The sequence below is a fragment of the Macrobrachium rosenbergii genome, chromosome 11 (genome assembly GCF_040412425.1).
Source record: "Macrobrachium rosenbergii isolate ZJJX-2024 chromosome 11, ASM4041242v1, whole genome shotgun sequence".
Lineage (NCBI taxonomy): Eukaryota > Metazoa > Arthropoda > Malacostraca > Decapoda > Palaemonidae > Macrobrachium > Macrobrachium rosenbergii.
Genome location: NC_089751.1, coordinates 50,458,117 through 50,475,212, shown reverse-complemented (window position 1 = coordinate 50,475,212; position 17,096 = coordinate 50,458,117). Strand labels below are relative to the sequence as shown.

The 17,096-nt window shown below is 34.8% G+C and overlaps 1 protein-coding gene across 32 annotated transcripts in view; it reads right to left on the bottom strand.

The window, feature by feature from the left end:
• LOC136843439 (phosphatidylinositol 4-phosphate 5-kinase type-1 alpha-like) overlaps positions 1-17,096 on the bottom strand; it is a 350,658-nt gene that overhangs the window by 48,330 nt on the left and 285,232 nt on the right. For 22 of the 32 annotated variants that reach the window (XM_067111961.1, XM_067111936.1, XM_067111964.1 and 19 more), the window contains one exon: positions 11,647-11,834. The exons of the other annotated variants lie outside the window; for them this stretch is intronic. In XM_067111961.1, the coding sequence (XP_066968062.1) occupies positions 11,647-11,834 (188 nt within the window). The remainder of the gene's footprint in view (positions 1-11,646; positions 11,835-17,096) is intronic. 32 annotated transcript variants of the gene reach the window in all.

The following is a 17,096-nucleotide window of genomic DNA, read 5'->3' as shown; positions in this document are numbered from 1 at the left end:
CCCTGGAACCATAAGTATGAATTGCATAGTATGGACCTTTCCTTATTTTGTTTTGTTTTGTCTATAATGTTCAAGAGATTATGTATATTTTTTTGACAAACAATACATATGAGTGCAAATGTGTACCTTAAAGACAGCCCAAGGAAGAGGCATTTCTAGTCCTGGGGGAAATTTTATCTCATGTATTGATTCAATACAATTACCCCTAATTAGGAGTAGCGTGGAGTGATTATGATGATACTACGGCAGTCCTGACCAACATGCATTAGGGCAAGGGGCTGTATTACCTCGAAGAGGCACAGTGGCTGAAATCTACCAAAAAAATGCTCGGATGTAATGTTGGGACCTCTGTAACAAGAAGGGAGCTATAGTTTTTTGGGTGGCACAAATTTGCAGTTCTGGAAGCCCTCAACTGGCCTAGCAAGCCAATGAACTTATACTAAATTGCTCAAGAGATCCATAACTTGCCTCAGGACAGACTATTGGCACTCAATATGGATTTCCTGAGGCAGGTGACTGACAAGTTTGATCGCTTACCTAGCATCTAGTGAGAAAGGTGAGATTATAATGATTGTCCAAATGTTCTTGTCTGAACACCTCTGAGTGGGAGAATCCCTTAAATTTTTATAGAACTTCACATGGTTACCAGGTCATGGTGTACAGATAGTAGGGGTTCCATTATATTAACTAGTGGTGGTATGTTTGGAAATGATTTAGAAGTGCCAGTGCTAATTCTTAGCCCTTCACTGTGAATAGATTAAGTTTTCATGTTGGACCAGCTGCTGACCCATATGTTTGAATTCATAGCTTAGTACTTAAAATACAGTCCCCTTATATGACAACAATGATGTTGCTCTATCAGTTCCTAAGCTGGAGATTTTTTCTGTACTTACTGTCAACTACTTTTTATGGGCTTCTGTAACACTTAAAACCTACATAGGAGTAATAATCCTTGTCTTCAGATTATTGGTCCAATGAAATCTGACCTAGCATTAGAAGTAGAACTTGACCTCGCTCGATGACAATTTTTCCAAATACTATGGCTGGAGTAACCATCTTGTTCAATCTCATTCATAAACATATTTAAGGCTAGGAACTTTTTATTTTACCATAAGCTTTGCCCTAAATAGTCTTTTGATAAAACTAAGATTTTATGAACAATGGTCATGTCCTCCTCTACAGCAAATGGCCAATATACATGCAGCTGCTTTTATTTTAGTTTAAGTTAGTTCCAATATTCAACTTATCTCTATTTTTTTCACTGAGGCTTCTTTGTTTCATCCCAACTCCAATAACCATATGATGCCTTATTTCCATGGACAAGAAATAACCTAATCACACCATTGTGTAAACTCCAAGCTGAGAGGAGTCTACAATGCACGCCCAAACCTGTGTTGCTCACTTCTCTCCTCCCTTTGTGTGTTGTGTGAATCCAGTCAACATTATAAACAGCTCTTCCCAGGAAAGCCCAAGTGATGTTGCCTGTTGTGCCATTATATTTTCATTATTCATCTTACTGCTTTCATTCATTTTCATCAGCTTTAACTTTAGTGTTTTTGCTTTTGTTCACAATTCTCACTTTTTAATTTTGTAATTCAAAGCATGCACTGCTGGAAGTCTCAGGGAAGTTTCAACTGAATAACGTCTTTTATTTGAGAAGAAGTAGCCAAGGCAAGGAATTCAAAAGACATAACGACTACATCCTGGACACCTGCTGACTCTGTCCAAAGTGACAAGTCCAAAATACTTCAATTGGTACTCATAACCAACCTCTGATGAATATACATAAATATGGACCGCTCTACCACCATTTAACAGCAGATTGATAACCTCTTTTGAACCCAGAGAAATACAGTATAAGGAAATCAGAAATCTGGGGAACAGAGGCACAAAGTACAGGAGTGTTCAATTCTACACCAACTTATGAACTATGTCAATTTCCCATGATAAAGTGCAGTACAGGTTATTTGTTGAGGTTCTGTATGGTGTTGTAATTATAGCTCCTGCAATCTCTGAAAAAACCCTCTCTGAGTCACTGCTAAATAACCTCCATGAACAAAAATGTGGACTCCAGTTAATTGTGGACCTTCTAAAATTGGGAGTACTGCAGGAGTATTACCTAAAGGGGAATGACCCTAGGTTTATCCAAGACCAGACCTAGAGGATTAGTGAACCACTCCTGAGAAGGCTAAAGCAAATGCTGTTCATCAGGAGATCGAAAGGGGAAAAGGTATAGATGTCCTGGCTGATTACCCACGCCTCTGGATCTGGCTAAGAAAAGCAACAGATTGGTTGTTTGTTGTTGCAAGAACCTAACACGGAGTCTTCCATACTTGCCAAATAGCTCTACAGTCATCTCTGTTCACTGACCATTCCAAAAGAAGGACCTGGAAATTCCTGCAGAGAGCATTAGCAGCTCCATTTCAAGCTCTCAGAATGAGCCTGGGAATAAGAGTTGGGTCATACACCTCACCTGGACAAAGATTTTAATGGCCAAATGATGCAGTGACTCCCTAAAGGTACCTCTTCAGTTCCCCAAATGATGGCAGTCGCAATGTTGTAATGGTTTCTAATGGCTGTCTTCTTGAGGAAGTCCCTAATACTTGGAGCTCAAGAACAATGAGCTTGATATAAAGACAATGTTCTTCCTCAGACCAAGCACCTCTTGCTTGAAGACACAGAAGATGGACATGCACATCTGATTTGAAATATTAAAATCAGAAATGCTGGGTCTGAAGGAACTAAAAGAACTCTTTGGTATGAATTATCTCCAGTCCCCATCACGTGATGTCCTTCAAAATCTTATCTGTCACTAGGAAAGGAAAATCCCCAGGCATCACTATATCCCTACAACAGCTGGAAATAAAAATTCCTGAGGTGACTCCTGAATAAACATCCAGCGCGACCAATATGCAACAATTACTCAATTTACACACCTGCTCCCGTTGCACTGCTTACCCAAGCCAGCTCATGACCCCAACAAACAAAAGAAAGACTTACGAACCAACCAACAAACTGCAAATGAGTGCTCACAACCTTTCATCACCACCGCAAACTCCTCACTCCGTCACATCACTGTTTTCCCAAGTACCGTCTTCCGTACATCTTATGACGTCACAAACACAACCACTGTGCCATTCTAAACATAATGAGGGGACTGCCTTTACAAACACCCAATAAAATTAACAGCATATTTTGTCTACATTTCTTAAATGTATGATGCCTCCACCTACTTCATTAACCCATTTAATAAAAATACCAAAATAATATAATGATTACATTTATAAAACTGAGAGATAATCAACTCCCTCTCAATGAGAGAATGCCTTGTAAAAATCACAACACTGGAATTTGAAGCTTGCTCTCATCCATTCAGAACAAATGTGGAAATGCCACTCTACCATCTCTAAATTTTCTTTGAGCAATGAAAATCATACATTTGCACATCTCACTGGGTTCAACTGTTGCAGGTGGTCATGCAAGCAGTGATGGAATGTACACCTTTTTTCTCCATCTACTGTTCACAGATTTTCTTCCCATCATCTTTCTGGCACTGCAGTGAGATGAGCAGTTCTGGGGTCAATGAATGAGGTCATTCTTTAACAAGCTACTTGGAAAATATAACCCAATGTTCCTTATGCCCATGGCCTACACTGATGGCCTTCCTGAGGATTAATTTCTCGAGCTATTTTCTTCATTCCAATTCCTGAGATTACAAACATTTGCCTCAATGGTTTGGTCGACTGCTATTCAAGCAATTTATGGCTGATGAAGCTATGAAAGAAACACTGCTTTTCATATAAACCCATTAATCAAAGAGTACCTCCCTTTTTCCAACACTGGCTTTTGAATCCTTAGCACATAAAATATGAGGAGAGAAGTGAGCAGTACATCACAGACATGTAAAGGCCTCTAAATCTTAGACAGTATGAATTGTTGTGACAGGGTACTTCTTGTCCATGTACAATCATTATTATTAGCTAGTTTAACTAGACCATAAAAACATATGGACCTACTGAAGGAAAATACATCACTAACAACCTAGAGATATATCCAAAATGAATAAAAGGAATGATTCATTCTGATGCCATAGATTTCCTTAACATTTGGGAAAAATGGACCATGCTTCTCTCAACATTCATTCTTTTCTGTGTTCAAAAACATATTTCTCAGGTTGTATACTGGCTCAGTACCTTGAACTACTGAAATTAGGATAGGATTCTGCTCTTTTGTGAAGAAAAAGAATCTTAACCCATTGTGACCTCCACATACAGTGTTATTCCATAAATGTATTACTGTAGTGTTGTATCAGCTCTACAGCCTATTTTCTTTCCTTACCTGTTATCATATCTACATGATACAGAAATATACATACACTGTAATATATTTTTTTTTTCAGTTTGATCATTTTCACTGTTTATTCATAATCAATTTATTGGAATTTTAGTTCATGAAATCATGTTGCTTTATTTGTCCAGGATTTTATAAGAAGAATACTGCATTTTTTAACAACAGCTTCAAGATCAACTCCAGCAATACAGACCAAGTTGAATTTTAATTTTTTTTTCTCACTTGACCACATCAGCTATGTAAATCCTATAGGTAAGGAGACATCCTCTCCAAATTCACCTTCCTTCATGTTCTTTTAAGAGTAAACATTATTATAATCAGCCATATGGCAATGAAATTCATCACAACAAAACAAGGAAAGAAAAATGGAATGGGAAAGATGGCAGAAAACCATACCTAATTTAGTTTATAGCAGCTGCACATGGCTGAGTTATAACAAGGAGCTTGGACTTTTAAGGGGTTTAGAGAAGATGAATTTGACTATTGACTGTCCCCAGTTTATAACAAGGCCAGGTTCTTGACTATCATGGTTAAGTCAGACTAAACACCTGAACACCTTACATACAATATGTATTAATTTTTCTACGTAAGTATTACCTATACTGTATCTGTAAAAAGTTTTGTAGGGTAGGTCTACGGTTAAGCCACGATGGGATTTAACTCTGGCTTCAGGTAGCCTCACTAGAACCCCTTTGTGAATGCTTATCTTAATCTCCCTTACTTGACTTGACCCTCAAGGCAGTTTTGCTGCTTTTTGCTTCCTTTACACAAGTCAATGACCATGCACTGGCTAGGAAAGTTTTCTATTCCAGTCACTGGTCTTTCACTGGCACTGTATTCACTCTAGATTTTATTGCTAAAACTGAGAGGAGGTGTGATCTGACCTTGGAATCCCTTCTTCCAATGAGAACAAACATCTTTGTTACATTAAAGTTATCAGAACCTATCTTCTGCATGCAGAGAACTCCCCATCATTCTCCTCCTGGCCTCTTTCTTCACACTGGTTGCATGAATCTGCTGGTCTTGTAGAAAATGATCTCCTATTGGATCTGTCCAAGAATCTTCCAGCATACTTAGACACATTGCAGGAGAACCTTTCCTAGCTCAAGATCAAAGAACATGAGGTCCATGCCCTTTCACCGTTGTAGGCCTTCAAGTTCAATCTGGAGCTCTCTGCCCTTCTCAAGATTTTTTAACTACAAATCTTTTGATATGCGTTCACTTGGGCTGACTGTCACAGTGGGCAATGTTTCACCTACTGGGAGGAATATGTGTCATTCATCCTCAATGCAATGCTCACATTCATGGAGTCGAATTTCCCCCTGCCATGTGCCTTCACAGCTCATGTGCCTAGTGCCTAATGAGTAATCAGTTATAAATGATAGGTTTCTGATCATACTGTATTTTTTTCTCCGCATGCAACCTCTTATCATGTACATCAGTCCTCCCTCCTAAACTAATTGACATATACAGTACAGGACAAACTGTTCTTCCAAATGAAAACAAGTTTATCATACTGGCCCTTTACTGTAATCACAAGATATAATTCCATCCTCCCTTCCCCATAGTCTTTGCTCCCTTGCTTGGCAAGAAAGAAAGACAACCATGGAGGCATCTGACCAGTGGTCTGGGCGTGCACATTGGCTGAGATTGGAGTCACTGCACAGAATTAAGGCTGCTATGAATAATGGGTCATTATAAAAAATGTGTAATAATTTATTTCCACATTCATCTTTTCTGCCCAATGCTTAGAGTTCAGGTTTTTTTTTTTCATTCTTGCACTTCTACTTTTTGGAAATCTCACCAAAGATGTAGATGAATGTGAAATGAAGAAAGTAAAAATTCATGGCAGTCTTTATAAAAAACTGTAAAGTATATATATTTAATCAATCAAGGCTTTTTATCTTTGTCATTCCCTTTTGAAACTTGCCATTTATGCTTTGCTTCCCCATGAATACCACATAAAAACCAAAATAAAACAGCTAAACAGAGTAAGTGAAGCACCCTGTGTTGATTTCAGCACAGGCTGTGGGGAAACCACAGCCTTGTACAAGCTGTTAAGATTGTTGAGTAAGGCAATCTATGATCAAAGGGGTTGCACTGAATAAAAATTTCCAATACAATGCCTCCACGTCCTCAGCTCAACATACACAGTAACTTTCTACAATCATGTCTAGTCAACAAACAAAAAAATTTTGTATCTATTATCTTTTACTATAGTAACTAAAACCAGCAACAAAGTCCGAGAAAAGAAATTCATAAAGGATATTTATATTTCCTGTCCTAAAAGATATTAATGTTATACCAATGCAATTTTTACCAAAATACAATAAACAACAGAAAGAAGTCACTTATTATTGCATTAAGTTTTGCTGTTTTGTCCTGTCAAGCAAAATTCCCTAACTGTATTTAGAGCACTGTTACAGTACATCCTAAGAGAACTGAAACTAGGAGAGACAAATCAAAGAAAAATGAACTATTTGTTCTAGAATTGAATCAACATATGAAGGGTAAGAGAAGGGTATACGTACAAGGGAATATCTTGGTGCTACATACTCCTGAAGAAAAAAAAGATTATTCCATAATGAAGTAGGATGGTTATACTTGCTGAAAATGCACTAATTATACTATTTTGCACAATCAAACAGTATCAGATCAACTGCAAAAACCTTGATTATATCAGCTACCACAAAACCATTAGAAGTAAATATTTGGAAAATGTATCTGTACAATTATTTAAAGACATGGGTAGAATTATGCACAAGACCAAAGCCTTAGCAGTGCATATGCATGGTGTCCAGCACTGTGTAACTAAATGAGAGTATGTCTGGTAAGAGAGATTCAAGAACCCTGACCTGGACCGCCCAGTACCCAAACAGAGGGAAGGTAAAGCAAGTATTATAGCTAAAGCATTAGCAGTCAAACCATGAAAAGGGAAGATATAATCAAAAGGACAAAGGCTCCCAAAATTTGAAGTAGTTATCTGAGAGGCTTCATGCTTTGTGGTTCTACAGGGAAATGGAATAGTTAGGAAAAGGGGCAAACACATTATACATATTTCAGTAAAACCTTAGCAGAATTCTCAAGCTATTAATCATTATAAAAAATCATTGCTAACTACACATTTCACAAAAAATTGTCTTAATGTTTAGTACAAAAGGAACAAAAACACATTACAGTATTAAATTCACAATCACTTTAACTACAGGTAAGTAAATGAATGTTAAAGGGATAACCATTTGTTCTAAGGAAAAATACTGCTTAAATCTGAAGACTTAATAAATAATGATGACTACTACAAAAAAATGGCCATTATGGTTAGCTACCACCTGTATAAACAAAGCAACCTGCGCCAAAAAAAAAAAATTCACATGAATTTATCAAGTAAATAATTCACATGAATTTATCAAAGTGCTGTACTGTACTAAGTAGTCTGGTGCATTCAACCATGAGGCCCTTTCAATTTACAAAAAATTGTTATATGCCAAAATGAAAGAAAATCTTTAGAGATGAGACACAAAAGCCATGACAGATTCACTGGTAGCTGCACAAATAAGAAAATTATTAACATATACCAACAGTTAAAGTAACTGTTTGGCCAAACAATTTATCCACAGCTGACCCAAAGAATTTAATCTGAAGTTATTACTTGTAACAGTTTTAAAATGCTCATACAAAAATAATTTTAAAAACTTCTTCTAAAAGTATACAGAATAATTCCTTTGAACCTGAACAGGATGGCAAAAGAAGTATCCCGTATGTTAAATGGAAAGCTGAGATGTTTTTAAGTAAAACCATATATAGGATTATAAGTGGAGGGGATCAACTATTTGCACTTCAAACAAATAAGCCCAAATCTCATGCAAGGTAAAAGAAAACGGTATCTTTAGCATCATGGCTATTAAGAACAAATATCTCTTTGCCAAACTGCAGTTTTTATTACAGCCACACAGTGCTCCATTCATTTTGACATTTATCTAGATTGAGTCATTTCAAGTACTGTACACAACTCAGTTCTTGACAGTAACAATGATTCAGTTATCACTAAAGCTATTATGATATCAACTGATTAGTTTAAGCAGACTTCTAAGACTTCTCTTTAGCTGACTTACGGATTTGTTCTGAAACAAGGGGGTGAAGACCAAATAAAGGTAAAGACATTGGCACAGCAAGGTGGTAAGAGCCCACAGAACCTTTAGTAAGTCTACAGTGCACTGTGTATGGCAAACTATGGGTGGTACTTCAGTAAGAAGAGTTTTACAAGACTATCATTATTCATTTTATATCCATCATACATATATATATATATATATTATATATATATAGTATACAGTATATATATACATACAATATATATATATATATATATATATATATATATATATATATATATATATATATATATATATATATAAATATATTTTTTTACTTATGTATTTCTTGGTAGTGTGCACAGCATTTTCATTTGTGCAATTTACACATTTGTTAAGAACTCAGCAACATTTAAATACTCTGCTTCACTATGAATATACAGGTTTTGACATATACCACTAAATACACTGCATAGCAATCTTGTTGCAGATGAAATTCTCAGACCTAGTTTTTTTATGATTAGTTGCAACTAAAAATGAGAGGATATATCTTGATCATTTTTTTTTTACTGGAATCTGTTGCAGAAATATGTATATCCATTAAATGTTTGAATTTACAATTCATAAAAGTCATGCGCTTACCCTTTAATACATCTTATTTCATTTGCCCAATCTACCCAATAAGTTTTGTCCTAAACCTGGATTTTGAGGAGAGAAATATTCTTTACAGATAAAAATGTGAGAAATATTTTTTACTTATGATAAAAATGTTAAATGTTCATATTGAAAAGAGAACCTGCCTTGTGGGCTGCATTCATATATACTGTGTATTGAAAATCCTTGTCACATGTGGAGTTGGTAGTAAAATGCAGTATTCGGAAATATTTTATATATATTCAAAAAAGCATTACTGTCATGTAGGGTAGCAACCATTTACAAAGTGACCTGTGTGGCACACTGGACAGTTCATACAGTTCTTAGCTGAGCCCCTTCAGGTCTCTTTCCACATACCTGTCCAACTTCTTTCACTTTATCTTCCTCCAATTTTCACCTCTCACTTACAAACAATTCCTTCACGTAAGCCTATGAGAGTTCAGAAGTATGACTCAATGGTCAGGGCATGCCATTTTAGAATTACCACGGTAGAAGAGGAAGAAGAATGACATCAAACTGCCCAAAGAATGAATGTTCACAGATTTAAAAGTTGACTGGATATATTTTGACATATGAAATATGTGTGCAAAGAAATAAGTAACTTTATCATCATCATCATACAAATTTTGGGCAACAGTGAAGTCACCAACACTTGATGCATTAGTGCTCTATAAGTATCCCAGATTACAGGGATTGTGGAATGGATAACCTTCCATTCAATTTTAGCATAAGTACCCGAACTGAATGTTAAAGAAGAAATATGCAAACAGTGACCAATTCACTTCTATAGAGGAAAAGTAAAGTGTGAAGCTGGTTATGAATTTTGAGATAAAATGACTATCGTACATTGACTATCAATTCAGTACAATTTACTACCACCTAGCATAAATGCTAAAGAAAATAATTCTAAAATAACAGCCAACAAATTCTTAGTGCATTATAAATTTCTTATGAAAAGATACCACCTCAACATACAAGTGTACTCATGAAGGCTTACTACATGGTAATGCAAATTTCAACTTTAAAACCAAATTTAGAAATTAAGTACTGTACCTCTAAAATAACTGGAATAATTTTACCTTAGTTACAAAATCATATGCACTCCATGATACACCCAAAGCTCACATAACCAATGTAAAAAGCTTTTCCTTCATTTTGGCAAAACTGTACTGTATTTTCCTTTATGAGAAAATTCCCTTATGTCAAGGAAATTTACAGTTTTTAACAGTAACAATGTAAAATTAAATTAATACTATGCAATCTTCTAACTACATTCTAAGAATACACATAAAAAAGGATACATTTAAAACCGAGTGAATATCTGAAACTGGGTTATATGGCCAGGTGCTTGGGCCGGGTAAGCAATTCAGCACCAACACGGCGATGAAGATTTGACCGAATTTTTATCAAAAACTTATGAAAGCAACCACATACTAATTTAGACTTCTTGAAATCTGTCAGGCAACCAAATTCCTTACCTGTGAAGTTTCTGGCAGAGAACTATTTTCTATTTGTCAGTACAATAATTCGCAGACCTAAAGGCCTAAAGTATAGAAAGGTACCAGATGGATGAAAGCACCAGACGTATGTAATCTGTATTACTGTAAGACTGTAAACTCATATATAGTAAATTAATTCTTAACACAATATTTGTAACCTCAAGATAATGTTGTAGTAAAATGTATATAGCAATTGGTTTTACCTACCTTTATTACAATATCTAAAAGCATATCTATATACAACACACACCAAAGTAACTAAAAACAAAAAGTTCACCAAACAACATAAATAAACAGTAAACTACATAGTGAAAGCAGAGGTCATAATCAATGTGAAAAATCAAATAAAGCAAGGCTATTACAGCTTGCACTCAACCATGCAGGCATTAAAGTACTGTATACTGCAATTTTCAATAAACAGTACACATATTACATACCATTTTAACAAGAACACTTGAAACAGTGAACATTAAAAAACTGCTTTAAACAGATCAATGAACCCTACATACATTCACAGACACAGCCTAAAGTACAAGCATTCTGCAAAACTGACGAAAATCACTACAATAAAACAAAATCACTCTTCACAATTTACTATATAAAATAGCTAATCAGCTACACATATCCAATTAAATTTTTAAAATCTTTAAATACTTTCAACTCATTACAACTACATCACTACAAAAAATTGGAATTAAGTGCTCTGCTCCGAAAAGCTAATTACAAAAACAGTACCTCGACTAAACATTACTACTAGTGTGATACGAAATATTTTAAGAGTAAAAGAAATGCCCTCACCAAAAGGTCATTATAGTATTTGTACTTGAGAAGAAGCTAAAAAATATGTAAACTAGTCAATTTTGCTCCATTCAAACACCAAACAAAGATAATTTGAAAAAACAATGTACAGCATTCACATTTTAGCAAATCTACGACGGAAAATAAATACATAAAAGGAAGGATAGGGATACAGGGCAAGGTTCAATCAATGCAGTAGCAAGCAGTGCACAAGTGGCATGCAGCAGCAGCAGCAGCAGCAATACCAAGCATACCTAAATCTCCACTAGAGGAGGACTCAGTAAAGCTGGGAGTTCCCTCGGTCCAGGTAGGGGTGCTACCCTCTACAGAGAGGGGGGGTGTCCAGGTGAGGGTACGGACCATAGGTGTTGGCCCCACACTAGAGTCCACACTCAGCGTAGACCGCGAATCTGGTCGAGGCTCCAGGTGCACGTCACTCACGCTGCGTACATAACACCACCACCTGTTAGTCCAACATGCGCAAACACACAGACACGCATACTGTGTGGTGTTTCATTTCCTAAATTTCAGCATCATTCAGTAAATGTAAAGGTATCACTGCCATGAGTATTATGTAAAATACAAAATACTGTACGAATGATAAATTGCTGTAAGTAGTGATAACATCAGTAGAATGTACTGTGCAATAGTTTTCATTAGTGTCGTTAATGTCATGTAAGAAAAAGCATCCCTATTAACCATAAGTACTAAAAACTTAAACTGGCATGCTATATACCTATACATATTGTGTCTTACTTTTATTTAATTACACTAAAAGGGAGTAATAGTAATGAAGTGAGAATATGCACAATGACATTCAGTAAACATAACATTCAGCAAACTACAAATCAGAGGGTTAAAAATGTCTTTAATCATTTCATAAGCATTACAAGAACATCTACAACAACAATGCAAAATATAAACTATCAGTAATTAAAAGAAATGCACTAAAAAGGTATTCTGATCAGCATGGAGTCCAAATGTCAAGATTCAGAGAAAAGGAAACTTTTTGTAAAATATAATATATAATCTAGCATATTGTAAGGCCACCTTTTATCAATTATCTCCAAAACAAATAAATACTGCGTGATTTTCCATGTTGGCAAATAGGTAAAATGTTGTTTTCCCATAATATATACAATTTCTCTAAAAACATACAATATTCATATATCTTTTGAAACTCAACACATGGCAAAACAAAATTCATACAAAACATTCTTACTCCCAGTAAACAATACCAGATCAGCATTTCCCTTGACCTGTATTTGATAAGGAATTATAACTTACTCATTTAAAATTTCAAAATACTAGGGTAATGTATTTCATTATACACCTGCAACAGATTACATGTGTAACTTACACAGAATGGACATTCCAACAAACTACGTAATATACGTAGACTTACAATAGACATTGAAATGATATTCCATACATAAATACATCAACAGGTACAAATAACAAATATTTCTCCCACAACTATACAATGTGGGCAATTGTCTGTATATTCCCACTTTCTACTATAGGTAAATAACTTTTTTCTATATACATTCACTTGCTCCTTGAACCACACACACTCAAAATATGCAAACTGAAATTAACTTTTAACCACCTATTATTGGTATAAATGAAAAATGTATATTCCTAAACAAAAGCCATTAGTACTCTATTTTCCTTTCTAGAATGGATCTCACAAATAGAATTTTAGCGAGAACAAGTTCACTTTAACAAACGAATTAAGTATTATATATATATATATATATATATATATATATATATATATATATATATATATATATATATATATATATATATATATATATATATATATATATATATATATATATATATATATATATATATATATATATATATATATATATATATATATATATATATATATATATATATATACACACACAAGTGTATGAAACAAAGAAATTTGAATATGATACTGAGAAAAGCCACTGGAAGAGAAAAAGAGGAGTCGAACAGAAGATGAGGAACAAATGAAAGGGTAAAGGATATGTACAGATTATCAAACATAATAACAAAGAAAGATATCCGGGTCAGTCGGGCGTCATCTAAGATAGAGAAGGAAATATCTTGCTAAAGGAGGATGACAGAATCTGAGGTTTTATATATAAAATTAAGAATGGCAAAGCACCAAGTCCATCAGAGGCTGACTGAAATGATGTATAATAACAGCTGTAATAATATCCTGTAGCAAAACAGAAATGTCTGAAGCCACAGCTGACTTGCAACAAAAATAGGCACTCATCCCATTTCTGTTTCTACTAATTATGAAACTACTGAGTGAAGGAATTAAGAAAGGAAATCTATGGGCATGTTACATGCAGAAGATCCAGTGATTATGAAAGAAACTAAACAAGAACTGCAGAAAAGGGTGAGTGGCAGAAATCTTTTGAATGGGGTGGTATGAGATAAACATGAGTAAAACTGGGGTTAAGGTTTCAAGAAGGCGGAAACAGGATACAAGAGGCCTGAATTCCAAACAGGTAGAGAATTTCAAATACTTCATAAATACTTTAAGCCAGGAAGAGAAAGGAGTGAAGAGGGCTTGAGTGGAACCTATTTGGGATAGAAAAGCAAAGGATTAGATGAAGTGATCAAATGAAAGGGGATTTGGAAAAGGTTTAGTGGGGGAAGATTCTTTCGATAGAAACAGTTGGAAAAGATGGACTAAGGCAACCGACCCCTTGGCATAGGAACTGCGGTAGGGTTGAAGACAACTGTTGTATTTCAGCCAATATACTTCTTTCCATAGACGGCATTTAGAACAAGACTACGAACACTGAACCTGAAAATCATTTTGTTTTTTCATATCCAAGAACCATAAAGATTATTGTTAATGAAATCAAAACTAAAGAAAAATTTACTCCAAAATTTACAAAGTACCATGTGGATAGTGTGAAAATTTATCTAAATCAAACTGGACATTCATTACAAAGAGATTAGCAGAATACAAATGGCCTGTGGAGTATGGCCTGCAAAATTTGGGGATTTTCATTAATTTTTGAGATTTTGGCATTGCATTAATTGGAATGAGTCATCTTTACTACTAAAGATGCCTGTTCAGACAGGAGAAAGATTCTGGGATCAGCAATCAACAGCCATGCAGATAACATGAATTTGTCAGAAGAGCACTGGAAGACATGCGTTGTGGATAAAACCATCCAGAATCTTACTGAAAAGACAATCCAGCCATCACAAACAATCACTAAATAAAGCACTGGTTAACCCTCTAATCAAAGGTCTAGAGATCAGAGCTGCAGTCCTCTACAGCACACAAGAAATCCCCTAAAAGAAAACAAATCTGGATGGAACACCTTAAAAAGTCTAATCAAGTTCAGTCTAAACACCTTTGTACCCCATATAAATATTGCCTCTGTCACATCTCTCATTTTCCAGCAAAACAAGGACCAATGTGTTTTGGCCAAAATATAGTGGCTTATACGTATTTCTTTATTCACTCTTGGCTGAAGAACTGGCATTCACATGAAATTAAATGCTAGTATTGACCTGCATTCTCTCCATACATGGATGGGATCATGGGGTTATTCATTGAATATCCATGGGCAGAATGAGTGTGATCAGTTCAAAGAATAAATACAATTTTTTGACAAGGTGCGTTTTCTTTAAAAAGGCCATTATCCAATGCTGGGAGTGATCTGCCTTACTGTTATCAGATTCATCATTTCACAATGTTAAATAGATCTTAATTAATCACTGACTGGAATGGTTGTCTTTATCTGGTGATAGATAGTGACCACTTTGATTGCCTTATTAGTATCTTCATTTCCCTTTATGACCACATGGGCAGGGATCCAAAGTATTTCAACACTACATCAGCTCCATATAATTTAAGCAATGATAACCTACTTGTAACTTTATCCATTAATAATAAATTGAAAAAACACATACAAGAAGAGGGACAAGGTTAACAAAAACGTTAATAAAAAAATGAGAACCACAACTTCAGACACAACAGTGGATTAAAGGCTTTATGGGCTCAACACCACAGCCCATAATTCACAAGTGTCAGGTTTTGCATCAATAGAGTACAAGTACGTATATATATGTTCTTACTCTCAAGAGATTTCCATAAACTTTAAGAAAAAACATTAGGTGACACAAGAGAACTTTCATCAAAACCTGTAAAACAGTTAACAATAACATTAACAGTAACAACAAAATACAGAAATATTTCAAAAGTATCTTTTAAAATTTAAGCTACTACGTGGCTATACACACACAAACACACAACAAACAAACAAAAAAATGCCATCCACCATTTGGGGTGAACTTAACCATCAAGGTAGAGGGAATCAGGAAAATTTAGTTTTAATATTTAATGCCAGAGTTGAGCAAATATCATGACTGCATTTAACTTTAAGCCAAAAAAAGCTTTCTTTAAAAAAAACTGCAATTTTATGCTACCACATAAATTAGGCATCTACATAAAATTTGACATTATTTTTCCATATTTACTTCTTGACTTAAAGCTCATAATTTTAAAATAATGCCCTGACGCATATGATATACTAAAAACAAGTATTTCCTCTAGACTAAAGCCTCTATTTTTGTTGTTATTAAATAAAAATGGCAAAAATGCTCAATATTTCTATAACTTACAAGTCCACCAAAATGAGCTCGCTCTCTCTCTCTCACTTTGAATGACTCCATTGCTACATAAACTAACTGACAGACAGGACAGGTGAAACCATTCTTAAGGAAATGTACCACCAAAAGGCATTTTTCTTTTTTTCTTTTTTTTTTTTGTGAAAAATCCTCATTACTTAGCACCTAAGTTGGCTGTTATTGTTATCAAGTCAGCCAGATGGGGTTCTTTTTGTACTTGAAATTTTTGCACTATGTTAGTTCGTGAGGTAGATGCAGTCATCAGGCCTCTGTCCATAATACTGGTTGGGGAACACTGTACTACCTATGGTAAGACTAATCCTCTCCTCCCTAGTTTTCAGCTCATTTACTTTTCTTTCATTCATAATATAAATAAATGCAACCTGGGTACATTTTATCTAGAAATGCTAATAACCGTACAATTTGGACAAATAAAATGAAAGACTTTACATAAGTTGACACATTCATTCCCATGAAAAGTGTTGTTCCCAAAAGGCAGATTCTAATATACAACACATTATGTCAACCATATCCTTGCAAATTATGAGACTGGAATCGATATCAGATAGATGAAACGTCACTTTGTGAATAGAAAAAGATTAGCTAGTCTTACATATTCTGCAAGTATTGCAACAGTTAGACCTCTCAAATCAGACAGCCAAAGTTATCAAATATTATTATATAGTTTGAATTTCCAAAAATGTAAGCTTGACATTACTATTCATACATCATAACAATTAAGAATTTAACTGGACATTCGTTTTATCTGCCAAACACAAAACGTGAAAAAATCAAATTATAATACGTGCAAGGTACACGCATAGGCTTAAGTAAAAACATAAAAAATATAAGACATACAATTATAAGAAACTTCCTTCGGAAATACTACATAGTATATCTGCAATCCAAATAATTATTACTCTATCACTATGATGACCATTTATTCCAAGTCTACACACTGTGATGGAATGTTTGTGAATAACCAACAAAAAAGAAAATTTATTTGCAACAACTATAATTTTCCTTTAAACTACTTGAAACAACT